We start from the raw sequence: 21,861 nt of genomic DNA, 5'->3' as shown, positions 1-21,861 counted from the left end.
AAAAATAAATTAATGATTAAGTAGGTATTTCATCAATGAAATGGAATAGGCATGAAACTGAACTATCTGGTATTTTTCTGGTTTAACAGCACTTCCAATGGAGGAAAGCAGACTGAGGTGAATTAGAAAGTAGTAAGAATTTGGTATATGACAGTATATTTTATATAAAATAAACATGTGTGTTCATCATAAAATGCAACTTCATTATTTTATCCTTCATGATCCTGTGTTTTAAGAGATTTTTAAATTAATATTCTTGCTTGATATACTTGACAAAAACTGTGGAGGTAAGCAAGGTTACAAAGCAAAAGACTCAGGGAGTTTTCACTGTGCTTCCAAATAAGAATCTGGCTGAGATCAGGAGTATCCATTCCCCTAGCAAGAAGGACTACCACCAGACTATTCTCCCACGGGACCAGGAGCCCTTAAGGTGTACCAGTGCTGAGCAGCTAGCATTTCCTAGCATACTCCTGAAGAGCTGGTGCCTAAGTGTAGGCTACTTGGCCTTGACCCCAAAATGTTCATTCTTTCCATTTTACTCTTTTAACAGGGAATGCAAAAAGGGAGGAGGGATTGGTCAGGAACATCAGCTGGAGTGCAATCTCACTGTGTAGTCAAAGCTACGCACCAGACCCAGCAAACCTCTCTACATGATGCAAGGTATACACCTGCTGATCTTTCTGACTATGAATTCCAGCCTACACCAAATGATGCCTGCTAGTGTAAACCCAAGCCCAGTAAATGACAAACACAAATAAAATCATGGTTATTAATAGCATGGTACTTAACAGAGCAAGTCAAAATCTTTAGGTTTTCAATAGGAGACATATAAAAGTAAAATATACCTTTTTTACTAAATTTTAAACTCATCTTCGGTCTTATATCAGTATCAGTTATTTTCAGAGACATCAACTTTTTATAACTGCAATTGGAAAAAAATTAAATTACAGTCAATACCAAAGTCAGTCAAAATTTCTGGTATCAGCATGGCTAAGTAAGTGAGTATTTTCTTCTCCACCTCCCTGGAAATAATTTAAAAGCAAAGGAGAAAAATACATGAACAAATAAAAACCACCAACAATAACAACCCTACATTGCCATTTTCATTGGAATTCCAAGCAAGTAATATTGCTAGATTTCATACAAAAAGAATCACATGGTAGCTTATTTGCAAGAAGGCTGTGTAGTAGCAGAAAAAAATAAATCTTTGTATTGTAAAAAGCCAGCAAACCTGGCACTCCTCCCAGATTCTCCTTCACTTCAGAATCATCTTACCAGTAACTAACTATTCCAAGAAAACTCAGCTCGTTTAATGATTAGTGATTAAAGAGAAAGAAAGAAACTGGCATAGTGTCAATACAAGTAATTATAAAAAAAACTGAGGGGGAAAAGTAGCAAAATCTATTAAATAGACTAAACACTAAGTTCATGCTGCTGTGAAATAGGTGAAAAATTTTGTGGTTTGGCTTTGAAATGAATTCTGCCACAAAACAAAATTAAAAGAAAAAAAAAAAGGACAACACTAGAATGTAAGCTTAACAAGAACAGAGATGGTGGTGGTTGTTGTTAACTGACTTTATCTCCAGCACCACCATAACACTACCGACCATCTATTACATTGAAAACATGCTCAACCCTAACAATCTAAAGTATTAGCAATGATATGAAGTAAAAAAAAAAAAGCTTCTGCAGTGAAAGAAATAATCAACAAAATGAAAAATCAATCTATAGAATGAAAGAAAGTATTTGCAAATATTTGATTAGGTGCTAATATCCAAAATATATAAGGAAGCCACACAACTCAACAGCAAATAAACAAATAATCCAACTAAAAATAGGCAAAGGACCTGAATAGACATTTTTCCAAAGAAGATATAAAATGACCAACAGGTATACGAAAAGGTGCTCAACATCACCAATCATCAGGAAAATGCAAGACAAAACTACAATGAGATGTTACCTCTTACTGGTTGATAGAGTCACTAGGGGGAACACTATGGTAGTGTCTCAAAAAAGTAAAAGTAGAATTGATCCAGCAATCCAATTTCTGGGTATATATCATATATCCAAAGGAAATAAGATCTCTATCCCAAAGAGGTATCTACATCCCCAAGTTCATTGCAGCATTATTTATAATAGCCAAGATATGGAAAACAACCTATATGTCTGTTAATGGATGAGTGGATTTTTAAAAATGTAGTGTGTGTATATATAGAGACACACACACACACACACACACACACACACACACAATGGAATACTATTCATCTATAAAAAGAAGGAAATCCTTCCATTTGTGGTAACATGAATGAACCTGAAGGGCATGATGCTAAGTAAAATAAGCCAGACAGAGAAAGAAAAATACTGTATGATCTTACTTATACATGGGAGCTAAAATACCCTTAACTCAGAAACAGAGAGAAATTGGTGGTTGCTGGGGGAGAGATGGGGGTTGGGGAATGGAAAAAGAGGTCAAAAGACACGAATCACAGATCTAATATACAGTATGTGACTATAGTTAACAGTGCTATATTGTATACTTGAAAGTTGCTAAGAAAGTAGATCTTAAAAGTTCTCATCACAAAAAAAAAGTTAACTACGTGAGGTGATGGATATGTTAATCAACCTCATTTCACAATACATACATATATCAGATCATCATGTTATACACCCTACACCCTAAATCTATACAATGTTATATGCTAGTTATATCTTAAAAAAACTAAAAACAAAAAAAGCAGCAATATGAAAAAATAAATAGATCATGACCAATTGTTATTTATTCCTGGAAAACAAGGTTGATTCAACATTTGAAAATAAATTAATATCATTCAGCATATTAACAGATTAAAAAGGAAAAAAATACCGTATAGTCATCTCAATGCATACAGAAAAGCATTAGTTCATTATTCTTTCATGAGAAAAATTTTCAGAGATGTAGGATGAGAAAAAACATTTCTTCAACCTGAAAAAGGGTATCCATAAAAAATGTACAGCTAACAGCATAGTAATGGTATAAAAGTGAGGGCTTCTTTCTAAAATCTGAAAAAGGCAATGATGTCTGCTCTCACCAGTGTATTCAACGTTGTACTAGAGGACCTAGCCAGTGCAATAAGTAAAGAAAATAAACAAAAAGCATATAGATTGCAAAAGAAATAAAGTTGTCTTTATGTATAGATGATACAATCACTTGTAGAAAAACCTCAAAGAATCTACAAAATGATATTAGAATTATTAAGTACCAAGTTACAGGATACAAGTTCAATAGACAAACTAATTCTGTATAATACAAATAACTAGAAATAGAAAATTAAAAAATATCATTTGCAAAAACATAAAAAATTCTATAAGATGGATAATCTAATAAAATATTTATAAGATTGTACATGGAAGACTACAAAATATTCCTGAGAGACATCAAAGAAGATCCAATTCAATGAAATTAACTATATACCATCTTCATGACTGGGAGGCCTCAAAATTGCTAAGATGTAAATCATCCCCAAATTGACCTACAAATTTGACACAATCAAAACCGTAGCAACAAGTCTGGAGAAGGTATTTCTAAGATTCATCATGGAACACCAAAGGATCTAAGATAGAAAAACAGCTTTGAAAATTAAGCAAATGTAAATTAAAACCTCAGTAAGATACCATTACATACCTTTTAACACGTTACCTAGGAAGAGGAAGACTTAAGGGAGAGGGGCACAGTGAGGGCTTCTGGAGTGCTGGAAAAATTCTATTTGTTGACTTGGGTGGAGCCACAAGAGTGTTTGCATCATAATTATTTTTTAAACTCTGCATTTATATTTTATGACATTTTCTTTATGCATATTTTGAAAACAATAAAGCATTTTAATGTTAAAAAATAACCAGTTTGTCATTCATTCATAAAACCCCAAGAAGTAACTCTTTCAGTTTTGGTAATAAGGTCTAGTTACCAAGGGGTATTCCCCCCAAAAATAACTATAATACTCAGATTACAAAAAGCAACTCTTTGAATGCACCAGAGAATGGAAGAGACAGATCTACTTCACTGTGGAGGTATATGCACAGAGGAGAAAAGGAGAAGACAGTATGAACTTTTAGCCTGGGGCTAAGTAAAACCTGGTAGAAAACAAAGATTTCTTTGGCTAAAGGACCTAGAAAATTGAAGCTATGGAGCCATGGCTGCTGAAGAGTGCAGGGGAATCCCAGAAGGGAAAGAGTCAGAGAAGAGATCCCCAAATTCTTTCTGGGCACATCTCTGATGGACTACTGAACCACACATGTGTGGAATGAACTGGAAGAAGCTCAGGTAAAAGAAAAAGATCTGAATTGAGACTTAAACCACCATCCAAGGAAAAAAGTTCTCAGTTCATATCTAAAGAAGTTAATTGCCTGTCAAAACAAAAGTAACATACTCATTGCAGAATAATGGAGTTCAGAATCTCTACATCTGTCACGTATTTATAGGGCACCAGCTATATGCCAAGCATTATGCTATGTACTGGGAATATACCTACTTGTATATTCAAGATAAAATTCTTGCCCTCATGCAGGCTATAGTCCAATGGAGAAGATAGCCAAGAAAGTACAACAGAATTCAGTAAATGTTTTGATAGAAGTAGAGGAAATATGTGATTGAAACACCTAATGCAACACAAATAAGGTAAACAGGCAAAGCCAAAATACAATATCCTAGGCAAGTGCCAGAGGTTAAACAGATGGCACACTGAAGAACTAAAAGAAGCTCAGAACAGTTGGTGCTAATACAGTTAAGAAAAGACAAGAGATGACACTAGTGAGTATAGCAGGGACCAGCATGACTAAAGAGCTAAGCTAAGGAGTCTAAACTTAATTAAGAGCAATGAGAAGCCTCTGAAAGATTTTCAAGCAGATAAGTGAAATATTTCAATTTTCTTTTAGAAAAGTAATTTTGATGGCTGAACAGACTGTTCCATAACAACAGACTGTTGAACAGTCAGACTGAAAAAAATGTAAGGTTGGGGACAGAAAGACAAGTTTAGAAGCTATTTCAGAATTCCAAGTGAAAAATAACTTTCTTTAGTTTAGTGGAACTGCAGGGGCAGAAGTTAAGGAAGCATTTACAATATTTAAGAAGTTGAATTCAGACCTAAAAAAAAGTTACAGAGCAGTGTTGGGCAGATATACTTTGAGTCTAGTTGTAGGCATGCTTAACTATAGACATTTTTGAAAAATAAAAGTGGACATATTCAGCATGCAGGGAGATAGATCTAGATTTTAGGAGTGAGATCTATAGTAAAGATAAAGATTTGGATTTCATTGGCTCATAGGGAAAACTGATGCCTTGGATATCAATGTAATGACCTTGGTAGATTGAAAAATTGTAGACATTTCCACTTTTAACAGAAGAAAAGAGTCAATGGATTAGGAGAATTTTTATATTGAAATTTCTAATTTCAACAGCGACAGTATACACCTCTATGAATTCCCAGCTTGTATTATATATTCCTCTGTGACACAGTTTTCTCATCTAAGAAACAGGACAATCCTAATTGTCAGACAAGCTTGGAGGCCTGGATGAGTTTTGAAAGCTAGGAATAAAGTTTTTATATCACAAGAATCTAAAAAACTTTAAGAAAAATGTGTTTGGTTTTCAGGAAAGGATTATTTTCATACTTAAGGGAAAAGTATCCACATAATTTCTTCTTTCTTGTTTTAGAATTTAAATGTCTACAAAGTGGGAGTAGACAAATGTCAATTAAATACAATTTTTTCACACAACTAATAGTATCTTTAAATTAACTGGAGCTCTAACAAGTAATAGAAACAGAAGAAAGAAGCAACTGAAAAATACATACATGCTCAGAAAAAAGTAAAATATTTACTTGCAAGCTTACCTTGCTCCTAAATTTTCAATGGTTATATATTCATCTTTTCTCACAACTTCAAACTGCAAGTGATAGAAAAGAATAGCCCTAAATTAGTTCAATTTTCAAATTTCTTTAATGTTTCTTCTTAGCCTTAACATTTGAAAACAGGCAATGAGAATGAAGCTATAGTAAATATAAAACAAAACAGAAGCTATAAACAATCTTACTCAAACAACAAATTAGATTTGATTTTAAAAACAGTTCTACTTTATATCATTATAGGATTTAAATGCCAAGTCTGAAATACGAAAAAGACCATATCTAAACATAAATATAGATAGATTTATAGATTTATAATTTTGGTCTATTTACTTAACCAAAATTTCAACAAGGTATTTATAAATTAAAAAATAAAATTAATACCATTTAAGTGCATTTTGTGTAACACAAATACTCTGAGATATTTGATATTTACATAAAAGACTAAAAAGACATTCAGAATGTCTAAAATTATTTTTAACTGTAGGTGGCATAGACTGGATTATCATCCTTAGTTCATAACAGACTTTCCTCATTGGTACAGCCATGGCCTGCTTTGTCTGTTTCTGTGTGTGTGTCTCTTTACTTTTAAATTTTCTTATTCTTTAGTACCACTTAAATACGGTTTTGGAGAAATCAAAGCAAAAAAAGGTTAGAGAGCTTAGTCATCATCAAAAAGAACATGGCTAGAATACTATTATTACAATTCCCAAATCTGTTTGAAGTAAAAAATACCATTCTAGTGAAGGAAAGCAAAAAAAAAAAAAAAAAAAAGAAGAAGAAAAAGATACTCACCAAAATTTTGACAATTCCAGGTACCTCACATTGAAGCATCCTTACCATGTCACCTGTACATCCTTCTTTCAAACATTTTTTCCCACTAAAACTCTAAAGTTACCAATAGAAAAAAATAATAAATGATCAATAGAAAAAAATACAAATAATAAAATTAGAAAAAACCCAGTGAGGTGCAAATCTGATTATATTTAAATAAAGTTAGAAGCAGATGATGCAGGATGGTAAAACAAAAGATCTGAATAAACATTTGAGAGTTAGCTGTTTAAAGATAGTTCATTTCTTTTATCAACGGATTTCCTATTTAAAATGTATACTAACACTTTTCTCTCATAGTTCCTATTGCAAAATCTTTAAGTAGTTATATTATAATCTAAAATGTACTTGCTACCCCCAGTGAAAGCAACTTCAAGTAAAATATACTAACTAAGTAAGTGCAAAAAAGGAATACTGAATTTCTATCAGATATAAAGATTCCAGGGAAAAAGAAAGTATAAAAATGTTGAGTCCTTTTCCTATCTTCTGATCCTGATATTTCCTCTGGTTAAGTTACTTGGTCTTTTTTTTCACTTCTCTTTCTAAAGTTGAGCAACATTGACTGCCCTAACAATCAAAGAAACTGAAAAGTATTTACACACTGCTTAAAAAATGAATAATAGTGCCTTACATAATGATTTTTACAATGTACAATGCAAGTTCATCTGTTTTATCTGTTACTCCTCACAACAACCTTATGAAGTAGGTATTACTATCCTCACTTTACAGCTTAGAAAAATGAGTCTCATCCTAGTATAAAAAAACAAGTTGGCTCAATCTGGACTTGACCTCTGATCTCCCAACTCCATATACAATGCTTTCTCTATTCTACCACAGTTGGTTTAGGGTTTCTCTGTTGTTTGCACAATGTAAACACTCTAGAACCAAATGTTATAGATCTAACTTAAGGCCATTAGCTCACTGAAGAGTAATTAATATAGAACTGGGCTTTGAATTTCTACTTCGATTTTCGTGGCAAAGAATTCAATTTAGTTATATGACTTCAGGTAAATATAAATAATATAAATTTGTTTTTGAAGACTATAAAATGTACCACTGCTCTATACCCTTAAAATATAACTTACCCTAAAATTGGTATAGTTGTCCTTTTTATTAAGCACTTCTATCTTTGATTCTATGAATTTTATGTGAATATAAGCAACAATTTCTATTCTTGTGTATAAACTTCTAAAGGGAGGATAACAAATTAATAGAAATAAATAAGCAAAGCAACTAACAGTGGTATTTCCTACAAAGACCTATTTAACAAATGGTGATGATGAACAAATATTGAGAAGAAAAGTATCAGAGAGAACAGGGAAAGAAAAATGGAGGGAGTAAAAAAAGGAGAAAGGATGTAAACAGAAAGATGAAAGGGGAAGAGGAAAAAAGAGGATTAAGTGCAGATGAGGAAATTGCTGTAGTAGTTTTTAAGGAAGAATAAATATATTACCTGATCATTTTCACCTGGATATTTTAAATTCTTAAACTTTTTCCAACAAATTTTATGGAAATAAACACAACAGCTTTTACTGCACATTAACTGAAAAAATCCCTGGAAAATAATAAAAATAAACTGTTTATATGAAAATGATAATCCATGTAGATATAGAAAATACCACCTTAAGTCACTTTTTAAATTATTCTGTAACTAGATGAGTTTTACATGGCACTGAAAATTTATCAACAGATCACTGGTAATCAAAGAACTATGTAAGTCATTTTTTCATCACTAAAGACAGAAAAATAGGCAAGAACTTATACAACTAATATTTTTCATATGCTATATATAACAAAATATCAGAAACTCACTGAGTGATCTTTGTAGAGGAACATGCTGTCTACTCCCACTTCATCTCAAGTTTTACATTTCTCTTTTCCTTCGGCCCCAATTCAATACAATTATTCCCCCAAACTCCTCTGTCACCAATCACTAGACCTAAGATTTGCTGTCTTGGTGATAAGTGGCTCCTGAGCTACTGCATTACCCCAAGGTATAGATTTCTTGCCCTTCCCTGTGTTCCCTCCCTGGGAACTACAGTCCTGCTTCCTTTATATGGGTACATCTCTTGGATGACAAAAATCTAAATTTTGTGGCCAAGACTTCCTGCTGCTACACGGTATACATTTGGCTAGAACCCTGATGCCTCCCTGGGAAACCACAGGACCATATCACCATGTCACCTAAACTAGGACTGAACTTATCCTGTCCCAAACACTGCATTTCACCAGGTCCACACTTCCCAATACCTGTCTTACCCTAATGAATAGATCCTGGCTTTCTTCTCTTCCTCGTCTACCTCATTTGCTTATACATCATGCCTTTCAACTCAGATTTCTATTGTCTCATAGAAGTGGTGTCAGATTTGCACTGATGGTCAGATCTCAACCTATCTTGTGATTTCCCACAGTCTTATTCTGACAGATCCAGAGAGAACCAGGCTTGAAGTACTTTGATTGTCACATTTCTTCAAATCAAGGCTAGTTATGTGTTGTGTACTCCACCCCTGCCTAAGGTGCACAGAAGAAATAATGACCCTTACTTATTAACATACTTCTTGAGGAGTGACAACCTTTCTCCTTAGTAAAATGCCAACATTCTCAACCTATAACATTTCTAACTATAGAGAATATTTTAGATAATTTCCACTGTATAATTGCAGAAATATTTATTATAACTTCAGAGACACTTGAATATTACAAAAACCTTAGCAAAGCCAATTCATTATTTTATTGATTCACAGACTATAAGTAAGTCTTGATCACTATGAATCTTAAGTTCTCAGAAATATTCAAGCAACCTCTCAATTGCATTATCACTGTAATTATACTCTTTTTAAACAATATTTTGATACATGATAGTGTAACAATTTTTATCTAATTTCAATTTTACAATTAAAAACTTTTTTAAAGTTATTTGATAATTATAATACCTTATAATTGGTGTTCTTTAAAATGTCAGCTTCACAAGATCGCTCACAATCTAGGTAACTGCAAATGGTCTGCTTCATTATATTACCCTCAGTTGTCTTGATGAAATTATTAAGAAGATCCTAAATTTTAAAAATAAAAATATATCTCATGAATTAGTAATAAAAATATTTCCAAGATTTTACCTTAAGTGATATGTCCATTTTACATCCTTTTATGAAAGTGTTGTATTTTTTTTAAAATAGTCATAGAACTTATTTCTCATTCAGAGTAAACAATATATAGAAAGGCCCTAAATGAGAAACACTAGATTTCTTATTGAATATGAACAAGGAGAAAGAAAAAAGTCTGTTTGAAGCTATACATCTAGTCACCATTCTAACTCATAGCATAACACCTAGCATGTTCCTATCAAGAATTACTTGCTCTGATATAACAGAGAGACAACAAATCATTGGAAATTCAGATGTCCTTGCTAGAAGTGGCCCCCAGGACACCCTATTGGCAGTGAGATGACTATAGTGATACAACAGGCTGCTCAATGCCAGAATGGGCAGAAGTAGGGTACAGAAATATGTTTTCAGTGTTCAGAGTTACAACTTGGAATGTAATTTCCTATTTTAGAATGCTGATTAAAGGTTTATAAACACAATATAAAGTCTAAGTTAAACAGGTTCTTAATACTGTCCCTTACGGGGACATACTCTTACACACTGAAGGTATACAACATGATAACTAAGCCTCTGTAGATTATTTTATGAATCAAGTCAGCATTCATAACATTTCTCAATGACATTCACAATTTTATACAGAATAAAAATGTTTTGACTTAGTTGACAAGGAAATTTTGAATATCAAGATAAGAGAGAAATAAAGGAGAAGAACTCAAGGACCTATCAGTATGAAAGTAGTATGTCCTGTCAGAATAGCCAACAGTCAAGTGGAGGTGCTGAAAACAAAAGAACAGGACTCCTAACTGTGTATAACTACTGTGATTTCACATATCTAACACTTAACAGTTCAATATTGATCTATTGATCAATATTATTCCTACCAAATCTGTTCCTTGTTCCTTACTCCTCATCTTCTGACCCCAGCCACTGATACTCATTCATTCAACAAATATTTACTGAGTGCCTGTTATGGGCCAGGTTGTTATGGATGTCAAGGAATGTTATGGGTGTTAAGGATAAAGCAGTGAACTAGGCAGGTTAATACTTAGTCCTCATGGGACTTCCATAGTCTCATTTACCACAATCTACTCAGCTTCAAGCCAACAATCTTGAAGTCATCCATTGCAAAACTATTCCAACACCCTTTGCATGCAATATATTAGCAAGTACTGTTGAGTCTTCTCCCAAAATATATTGCCAACTCTTCTAATTCTCTCTCCATTCTACCACTCCATGTCTTACCTAGATTACTGACTATAACAACTGTCTAATTGGTTCCCCTCTTCCCTGCCTATTGTGCTCCAAAGCACTCTCTACAGAGAAGCACAAGATCACGTCAGTTCCTTGCTTAAAACCCTTCAATGGCTTCCCACTACCTAAAACAAAATCCAGAACCCTTACCAAGGACTGACTGCAAACTGCAGAATTTGAACCCAGTATACTCAGCCATCTCTTGTCCATCTCTTTAAATTCAACTCTAGCCTTACTCACTACAGAAGTCACATGATTTTATACTTTAAGTTCCTCAAACTTGGTCTCCATGGCCTAAGGGCCTTTTCACACTCAATCTCATTTACCTTAGAATGCTCTTCCCCTACTCTTTACAGTTAGTTCCATTATCAACCTGCTGCTTCAGCTTAAACATCACCTCCCAGAGAGGCCTTTTCTAACCACTACACAGACACAGATAAGCATTATGTATTATATACATACATATAAATATGGATATATGCAGATATACATGTGTGTCTGTGTGTTCTCCATTTTCTCTGTCCCAGTTCCTTGTTTTTCTTTAGAACACTACAATTTATAACTATTTTATTAGCTTTAGTTTTTACTTTCTTAACTCCTCCCTTACTGTAAATACAGAAACTATTCAAAGTCCTAAATTCTGTAACTTGTATGGTACTACAATTTGATTATATCATCCAACTGTTTAAAAGTTTTGAGGGGTTTCACGTTACCCTCAAGACAGAGTCTGAGCTCCTTACTTGGCTTACAAAGGCTTACATGACCTGGCTGACTTTTACGTCTAATACATTGTGCATGAAAAAAGGACAGGATGTTATTTTAAAAAAATTCATTACAAGAAAACTTTTGGTGGATGATAGCTGAAATAATCACTGAAATTAAAAATTCAATAGAAACAAGGGTAATGTTGAAAATAATAACCACATGAAAGGACACTGCCCTGCTAGGGTGCTAGTATATATGGGTGTTGGTTAAGCAAATTAAAGCACAGTTTTATGATGAACTATGAAAAAATTATACTGTATAATAACCCAACAACAAGGTGAGCTCATCTAAGGACACATATGAGGATAGGAGCAATTGGGGCAGGGCAGTCCTCTGGTGGTACTCACCTGAAATTCCTCAGTGCCAGATAAAGGGGTACAGGCCAGCCCTGTAAGTTCCCTTAGAAAAACTAATTACAATGTCTGGGAAGTAGGACTTTGGTGGGCTGACAGGCAGAGGCACCAATTAAGAACATGTCAGCCTAGAGCCTAAGCAGGATCATAGAAGCACTCTGCTTTATTAGACATTAAACTTTAATTATAGGATTTTAGAGAAGTATGGGGAGAGAGGGCTGGAGAAGAGTCCGGGGCAGCTGGAATAGTGGCTGGTTACACAACTATTTTCAAAGTAGCAACTATTTTCCAAGCAGTATGGAAATATTTTAACATTATAACAACTAATATGATAGCACTAGTGTACACTGGCTGAATATTAGCTCTATGTAGAAAGATGTAGTTAAGAAAATCTCCTAGAAAGCGGAACAAAAAGACGAAAACTAAAAATTGGCAAAGAAATAAAATCAGAAATTCAGTCCAGGATGTCAAATATCTGAATAACAAACATTTCAAAAAGAAAAGAGAAAATGAAGAAGTCATCAAATAAATAAAATGTAAACCAAAAAAACACATTCAGAACCAAAAAACATAAATTCAAAACACTAGGGATACAGAGAATACCCTAAAAATTACCAGAAAGAAAGAAAAAAAAAAAAAAAAAACCAAACAGGTTACAAGCAAAAGACAGAATCAGAACACCATCTGATTTCCCAAAAGTACTACTATTGGAAGCTAGAAGATAACAAAAACACAATTTTAAAAACTGAAGGAGAATGATTTTCAACCTATAATGCTATGCCCAGGCAAGGTATAAATAAAGTATATGAAGGATAAATTATTTTGAAACTTGAAGAGTCTCAAAAAATTTACCTCCCAAGCAAGCACCCTCTTCTAGGAAGCTGCTGGATGAGTTATACCACCAAAACAAGGGAGTATACCTAGAAAGAGGAAAACTTGAGATCCAAAAAATAGAGGATCTACACAGGAGAGAGGTGAAGGGTACTCCCAGGAACAGAGTAAAAGGAAACTCTAAGGCTAATTTAATAAATACTTATAACTGTTTGTAGGATGGGGGAAGAAAAGTATGTGTGTGAAGGAGATGTATAACGGAGCTACTAAACCCTCATCTGCCACAGAGGGAAATCAAAAGATAATATCTAAAATGGAGAAATTTTTAAAATAGCAGTAGAGCTTTAAAAAAAATAGGTAAATATCAAAGGAAAATGCCTAGAGGGTTGGAAGAAGTTATCTATAGTCAGGAACTACAATGAGAGACAATGAACCACAGACTATTAATTTTTAAGACTTGTAATATTATTTGACAAACTGCATACATGTATCACTTTGCATAAAATAAAATTTCACCACAAAAAGTTGAAGAAAGAAAAATATTTTAAAAATAGAGGGAAAAGAGAGAAAACCAAGACCAAGTAGGGACTGCTTCAGGTAAACACAGAAATTCAGTATTTTTTTAAATGTATAAAATTATGACTTTATTAAGTCAAAGTTAAAAGTCATTTGATTATCCTGGCAAACATCAAAAATTGTCTGCTTATTCTATTGATTACTGAGAGAGGTATATTAAAATATGCTACTGAAATTGGGAGTGTTCTATTTCTCTTTTTAGTTCTATCAGTTTTTGCCCCAAATGCTTTGAGGCTATATTATTAGGTATATACAAATTTTGAGTTGTTATAGCCTCCTAGAAAATTAAATTTTTTTATTTTTATAAACATCCCTCTTTATTTTGAGGAATGTGTTTGGCCTTAAAGTCAGCTAAAATAGAAGGATCCAGAAAGGTTTAAAGTAAAAGTTTAGAAGGTATGTCATTATATCATTCAAATACCAATCAAGAGAAACCTAGTGTAGCTATTTTCATATTAAACAAATAAAAAGTGACCACTACAGTTTATCAGATGGGTAAAAATTACCCAAAAAGTAAAGAACGTCCAGAGGGTATGGAGAAATGGAAACTCTCATGCTCTGTCTTAAGAATATAAACTGGTACAAGCTTTCTAGAAGAAAATGAGATATATACAAATAACTTTACAAGTGTGTAAATATTTACTTCACAATTCCACCTTTAAATATTTTTACTAAGGGAATGATGAGAGAAATACAAACAGATCACTTTCCATAATAGAGAAAAGCAACAATTTTTAGAATAAACTAAATGTTCAATGGCAGGGAACTGGTTAAGCAAATTTAAGAACAGTTTTATAATGGACTATGAAAAAATTATACTGTATAATAGTCTACTCAATGGGAAATTCACAATAATATACATTCTCATATTACAAATCAATGCATATATCATACCAGTTTACTAAAAATAAGAGTATTAAACACATGTATGTGTACATGTATGTATGGAAAGACATACATGAAAACACCAACAATGTTTTCTCCATTTGAAGAAATATATGGATGAATTTTACTTTCATCTTTGGCATTTTTACATTTTTCAAGATTTCTGAAGTAAGCATTTAGTACTTTTAAAATTCAAATCAACAACAAAATAATGGTAAACATAATTACAAAAAAGAAGTTAACTATTACATTTAGCTCTAACCATTTGAAGTACTGAACTGGTACATCTTTTAATCTTCTTGTTATTTGGAAATGCTGACACAGCCTCCTCACTTCTCTCTACTTGTTGCACATTCTGCACTAAATAATGGAATCAAGGTTGTTTCTTATATAAAAAGCTAATGTCCAATAAAAGAACGTGTTTCCTATAGAATGATAGTTAGCATAAACTGTACTTTATCAAAGATGATTCTGATTAGCCACAGATGAAATGTTATTCTTCAATAATTTCTTACTTTAAAAGTTGTAGGTAAATCTTCATCTTCCGTAGGATCTATGTCAAACCAATGATCATCTGTATCTCCTATTTCTTGTAAGCTTTTATGAAATTCTAGCAGTCCTCCATTATATCTGCAAAGAATTTTAAAATAAAGTTAGTTTGAATGAGACTTTGTAACTAGATAGTTTACCAATAAGACAAGAAGTAACCCATTTTCTTTCTTTTTTTTTTTTCTGATAAGCAGGATGGTGATAACCTCTGGCATGCTATAGAAATACAAACACCAGGACTCTCACCTGTGGTAGATGGGGATGAAATACAGGTGGAAGGGAAGGCAATAAATTATGTAGTAGTTCAAGCTTGAACAGTATGGGGGCCATGGTAATTAAAGGGATTGTAGAGTTGGTTGGCTTTTGTTTACTGTCTTGGAAGCCTTGAAGAAAGAATGACAGGCACAGGTCAGCCAACTATTGTTAACTCAGGACACAATGAAAGACAGAGGCCTCTATGGGCAGCATTTAAAGAGACCCTCATCTCCTACAGCCATAAAGATAATCTATGCTGAAAAATCAGGCCCAGATTTAATCACAAAGTGTAAAAAACTACTAAAGAGGACCAAATACACAGCCTCAACAGGACTACTACTATAACCAAGAATACTCCAGGGAAAGCTAAAAGGTCACTATGGTAACATTTAAAGAACCCTGATCAACTCTGAATATAAGGGCAGACTATACAGAAAATGAGGCCCAGTATTTAATTGCAAGGGTAGAACAACAGCAAAAACCAAAAGCATAGACCCAACAGGACTACTGTACTATCAGGGCTCTGACAGGGGAACAAGCAGACCATGCAAAAACACCATCTAAGGTACATGTCTCAGAAGATGATGTTTTTCCTTCTCAAGATCCTCCCCTAGCTCTACTCTTTGCCTATAGACCAAAAAATCTAAAATCAGGTATAAGCAAAGCCCAAATTGGAAAACAGTGGAAGAAAAAGCTTATTCACCTTAAGCATTGTAGAACTCGACTAGTATGTACCGGTAGGAACTTGTCCGGGAGTGGATGTAAAGACCGTTGAACCAATGGACAAATATACAGCTGGATAAGGAAGTGCATATTGATATGGGACAACTCTCCCATAATTCAGTATTTACTTTCCTAGCAAGGACACCTGAAGCCAGTCCTAACATGCTGTTGAGACGTCTACTTGAAGCATGGACGTAACAATGGCCTTTAGTAATTGAGGTTGAAATGTTGAAAATTTCTTGGCAGAATATTAAAGAAAGCTCAGGGAGATAAAGATGTTGGAATGGACTCACTACGTAAGACCACAGAATCCACCACTAGGCAAGGTTCTCTGGAAAGGCCCAGAGGACATTCCTTCCACTAACACAATAAGAAATACAGAGTGAGAAGGACATCAGTGTCTTTGAGCAGCTCAGTGGTGGTTATTCTCCATAGGCCAGGGATGAAAGTAAATGATGCAGCCAGATGACTGGGCTTTCTAGTGTCAATGATTTGGAAAACGGATTCTCTCCACTGCCCATCAGTAAAGAAAATAAACAGCAGTTCACATATCTGAGAGGACAGAAGTACAGATTCTTTGTCTTGTTTCAGAGCTATGCTAATTTTCTCAATATAGACTAAAGGGATTTTGATCACCCTGACATTCTGTAAAGCATAACACTAGCCAACCATATTGATGACATCATGCTAATGAACAGGAAGCAGGAAGTCTTCCAGATTGTAAAAAACAAGCATGCCAGAGGATAGAGGATCAACCTTACAAAATCAAAGAACTACCACAAACTGACACTTTTAGGGATCCAATGGTCAGGCCCAGCAGTAATCCTTCATAAGGATTTGCATAAATAAACTTTGCCTAATTCATGCTTAAGATCTCAGCTAAATATTATTTCCTCAAGGAGACTTCTGATTCCTGTAGGGTTCCAGTAAAGACTTAAATTGTTCATTGTATCCTCCTTCACAGCTCTTTATCACATTTCATAGTTGATTACTGATATAACTGATTATTTAATTAAGGTCTATAACCTTCACTATACTGTCAGTTACATGAGGACAGAACTGTCTATTTTGTAAACCACTTTGTCCCCAACACCTAGAATAGTCTCCAAAATATGATAAATGCTTAGCAAATAAAAATGAATGATGTGGAGACGGAGAAGACGGCGGAGTAGAAGGACGCTCGCAGGTCACCCTCTCCCACAAATACACCAAGACCCACATCTACAGACCTACTCAGCCAACCAGAGCACCTGCAGAACTCTGAGAGAACATCGCCCTCTTCAAATGATAAAGACGCCAAAAATCTGGTAGGAGAAAAGGAAAAAAGAAAGAACAAAAGGCAAAGCAGCACGGGACGGGTCCCGCGGGGAGGGAGCGGCAAAGGAGGACTGGCGCTCGCTCGCTGGGTCTCCCCTCTCCAACTGAGAGGCCAGCAGGACAGAGGGGGAGCCTCCGAGGCTCGGATCTGTACAGAGCAGCCCTTGACTAACAGAACTAAGTTAAATGGGCACAGAGCGTTCCCCCAACACCCAGCCTGAGACGCGGGCCAGCAGCTGCGGGCAGGGCCAGGCTGCACAAGCCAGGCGGAGGACGGGGGCGGCTGCACGGAGGCAGCCCCGGGGGAACGCAAGGGGCTGCGCGCTGTGGCTGTGGGTGCACAGGGCAGAACAACCTGGGCCCTCCATAAAACAGCAAGGTTGATGTGCTCTCGGGGGAAGGGTGCACAACCCCATCTCTGAAAACCCGCGGAAAGTTTTCGGGGGAAGAGAGGCGGGGCTCAGGCACAGCCGCCATATCCTCCGCGATGAGCACCCAGGCGGGGGCGGGGGCGAAACCTGCATCCGCACCTAAGGGCTTAGCAGCCGCAAAGGCCAGACTGAGACTGGCCTGCAGCCCGGGGCAGATAGGATCCTTCCATCCTGGTCCCTCAGAGAACTTGCTCCACAAAGACAAACAAGGAGCTGGGTTGTGGCTCGGAGCAGGGACAAGGCTGTCCCTCGGTCTTCCCCCAGCCCACCTGCGGAGCGCTGACCAGGGCGGAGCGCGCAGCCGCACAGAAAGCGGAACTACCGGCGGCGCAGGTAGAGCGAGAGCAGCCCCCCGCCTTTCGGGCAGGAACACAGCCCCTGACCGAGGTGCTGGGAGGGGACACGACCCGCCCTCCTACCCGGCCAGTCTGCAACATCTGACTGCGGCATCCGGAGGGGCAGCGACCCGCCCGCCCACAGCAGAGAGCTGCACCTGACCCAGTGTTAGGAGGAGGCGCGATCCGCTTGCCGACAGGTGCTGGGAGCAGCACAGAAGAGGGCGCCAACGGAAGGCCTCTGAAAACAGCAAGCTGAGCTTCCAAAACAGGACGAAGACAGAAAGACTTCACATTAAAAGCACACAGACTCCAGGAGAACACCGACAAACCCACCCCCCCTTTTTTTTTTAAAATCTGTTTTTACCTGTTCTATTTTCTGTTACTCTTTTAATTTTTACTTCTTAATGCATTTCTATTTCTCTTGGGTTTTGATGTCCTGTTATTGATTAGACACAGGTTTCAAATACATCTATTCATCTCCCCCCCCCTTTTTTTGGTAAAGGTTTTAAAAGGACGTCTCAACCTGATTAATACTCTGCTTCAACTCGCTCTTCTATTATTCATTATACACTGTTTTCAAACCCTCTTTCTCCCTTCTTTTAAAATTCTTTCTCTCTTTTTTTTTCTTTTTTTCCTAAGTTTTATTCCTAAATAGGTATTAGATAGATAAAATCCTTAAGGACCAAAATAAACAACTGATACTTCATAAACCACAGTGCCAGAGAGGTATGAGCAAGATGAAGAAGCAGAAAAACCTTTCCCAATTAAAAGAACAAGAGAAATCCCCTGAAAGAAAGATCAACGAAATAGACATCGATAGCCTACTAGATCAAGATTTCAAAAAAGGAGTGATCGAATTGCTGAAGGAATTGAGATAGTGTTTAGAGATATAAAATATGTCAAAAATGAAACTGAAGCTATAAAGAAGAGCCAAGTAGAATGGGTAAACTCATTGACAGAGATGAGGAATGATCTAATAGCTGTGCAAAGCCGACTAGATAATGCAGAGGAACGAATTAGTGATCTAGAAGACAGGGCAACAGAAAGCACCCATTCAGAAGAACTACAAGAGAAGCAAATAAAAAATAATGAAAATAGCATAAGGGACCTATGGGATAATATAAAGCATCCCAATCTTCGCATAATAGGGGTCCCAGAAGGAGAAGAAAGATCAAAGGGGATTGAAAAGGTTTTCGAAGAAATCATGACTGAAAACTTCCCAAACTTAGAGAAGGAATCAGATATCCAAGTACAGGAAGCTCAGAGGGTCCCAAACAGGAAGAACCCAAATAGACCCACACCAAGACATATCATAATCAAGATGGCCAGAGTCAAGGATAAAGAAAGGATTCTAAAGGTAGCAAGAGAAAAGCAAAGAGTAAGTTACAAGGGAACCCCCATAAGGCTCTCAGCTGATTTCTCTGCACAAACACTACAGGCCAGAAGGGAGTGGCAAGATATAGTCAAAGCCCTGAATGAAAAAAAGATGCAGCCTAGGATCCTTTATCCAGCAAGGCTATCCTTGAGGATAGAAGGAGAAATAAAGAGTTTCACAGACAAGAAAAAGCTGCAGGAGTTTAGCAACACTAAACCCATGCTAAAAGAAATATTGAAAGGGCTATTCTAAATAGAAAAGCAGCAGGATGCTACAGAAATGAGAAACTCACAACTGGAAAGGTGATAACTCATGAATTACAAATAAAGTAAACATGAAATTATAAAAGAAGACATACAAATCACTGAGAGTGGGAGAGGGAGGCAGGGAAATACAGAATATCTTTTTCTTTCTTTTAAAAATTTTTTTAACAGTAGGATGGGTTTGAGATCATGTTACTATCAGTTTAATAAAAACAGTTATAGTAATGGGTTAATAGATTTACAAAAAAGGGTAACCACAAGCCAAAAATTTACAAAGGATTAAATTAATCCACAAAAATTAAATAAAATCCATGAAAATACAAAGGAAAATTACCAAACCACAAAAGGAAGAAGAAAGGAACAAAGAGGATATACCAATTCAACTGCAAAGTTAAGTTCAAAATGGCAATAAACACACATCTATCATTAATTAGTGTAAATGTTAATGGACTAAATGCTCCAGTCAAAAGACACAGAGTGGCAGACTGGATAATAAAGCAAGAACCTTCAATATGCTGCATACAAGAGACCCACTTTAGGGAGAAGGACACATATAGATTGAGAGTGAAAGGATAGAAAAGGATATTCCATGCAAATGGAAAAGCCAAAAAAGCAGGTGTTGCAGTACTGATTTCAGACAAAATAGACTTTAAAACAAAGGCCATAAAGAAAGATAAAGAAGGACATTTTATAATGATTAAAGGAGTGATACAAGATGAGGATATTACACTCGTTAATATATATGCACCCAATATAGGAGCACCTAAGTACATACAAGAATTACTAACAGAGATAAAGGGGGACATTGATGGGAATACAATCATAGTTGGAGATTTTAACACTGCATTAACATCACTAGACAGATCTTCCAGACAGAAAATAAACAAGGCAACAGAGAAATTAAATACTACAATAGAAAAACTAGATTTGGTGGATATTTTCAGAGCATTACACCCCCCAAAAATAGGATATACATTCTTTTCAAGTGCACATGGAACATTTTCCAGGATCGATCATGTACTTGGGCACAAAAGAAACCTCAACAATTTTAAGAAGATAGAAATTATCTCAAGCATCTTTATTGACCACAATGCTATGAAACTGGAAATCAACAACAGAGAAACAATGAGAAAAAAAGGAAAGCATGGAGATTAAACAATATGTTATTGAAAAAACAATGGATCAATGAGGAAATCAAAGCTGAAATTAAAAAATACCTTGAGACAAATGAGAATGAAAGCACAACCACTCAAAACCTATGGGACACAGCAAAGGCAGTGCTAAGAGGGAAGTTTATAGCGATACAGGCCTTCCTCAAAAAAGAAGAACAATCTCAAATAAACAATTTAACCCACCACCTGAATGAATTAGAAAAAGAAGAACAAAAAGCCCCAAAAAGCAGCAGAAGGAAGGAAATAATAAAGATCAGAGGGGAATTAAATACAATAGAGATTAACAAGACCATAGAAAAAATCAACCAAACCAAAAGCTGGTTTTTTGAAAAAGTAAATAAAATCGACAAACCTCTGGCCAAACTCACAAAGAAGAAAAAAGAGAGAGCACAAATTAGCAAAATAAGAAAGGAAAATGGAGAAATTACAACAAACAAAATAGAAATACAGAATATCATATGAGAATATTATGAAAAACTGTATGGAACCAAACTGGATAACCTAGAGGAGATGGACAAGTTTCTGGAAACATACTGTCCACCAAAACTGAATCAAGAAGAATCTGAACACTTGAACAATCCGATCACTAGAAAGGAAATAGAAATAGCAATTAAAAACCTCCCTACAAATAAAAGTCCAGGACCGGACGGCTTCACCGGGGAATTCTACCAAACATACAAAGAAGAACTCATACCAGTCCTTCTCAAACTCTTCCAGACGATTGAAAAGGAGGGAATACTCCCAAACTCATTCTATGAAGCCACCATCACCCTGATACCAAAACCAGGCAAAGACACTACAAAAAAAGAGAATTATAGGCCAATATCACTGATGAACATAGACGCCAAAATCCTCACCAAAATTTTGGCAAATACAATCCAACAACACATAAAAAAGATTATACATCATGACCAAGTGGGGTTCATCCCAGGGACACAAGGCTGGTTCAACATACGCAAATCA

General features: G+C 35.6%; 1 protein-coding gene across 6 annotated transcripts in view; it reads right to left on the bottom strand.

Annotated features, from left to right (window-relative positions):
- Positions 1-21,861, bottom strand: part of DZIP3 (DAZ interacting zinc finger protein 3) — a 104,356-nt gene that overhangs the window by 48,830 nt on the left and 33,665 nt on the right. For all 6 annotated transcript variants that reach the window (XM_074363088.1, XM_074363099.1, XM_045507183.2 and 3 more), the window contains 6 exons: positions 14,991-15,105; positions 9,644-9,763; positions 8,164-8,265; positions 6,675-6,767; positions 5,868-5,920; positions 846-922 (listed from right to left, as the gene is read on the bottom strand). In XM_074363088.1, coding sequence (XP_074219189.1) covers positions 846-922; positions 5,868-5,920; positions 6,675-6,767; positions 8,164-8,265; positions 9,644-9,763; positions 14,991-15,105 — 560 coding nt within the window. The remainder of the gene's footprint in view (positions 1-845; positions 923-5,867; positions 5,921-6,674; positions 6,768-8,163; positions 8,266-9,643; positions 9,764-14,990; positions 15,106-21,861) is intronic.

This window comes from Camelus bactrianus, chromosome 1 (genome assembly GCF_048773025.1).
Source record: "Camelus bactrianus isolate YW-2024 breed Bactrian camel chromosome 1, ASM4877302v1, whole genome shotgun sequence".
In the NCBI taxonomy this organism is placed as follows: Eukaryota; Metazoa; Chordata; class Mammalia; order Artiodactyla; family Camelidae; genus Camelus; species Camelus bactrianus.
Note: the sequence above shows the minus strand (reverse complement) of the source record. Positions and strands in the feature narration are given on the sequence as shown.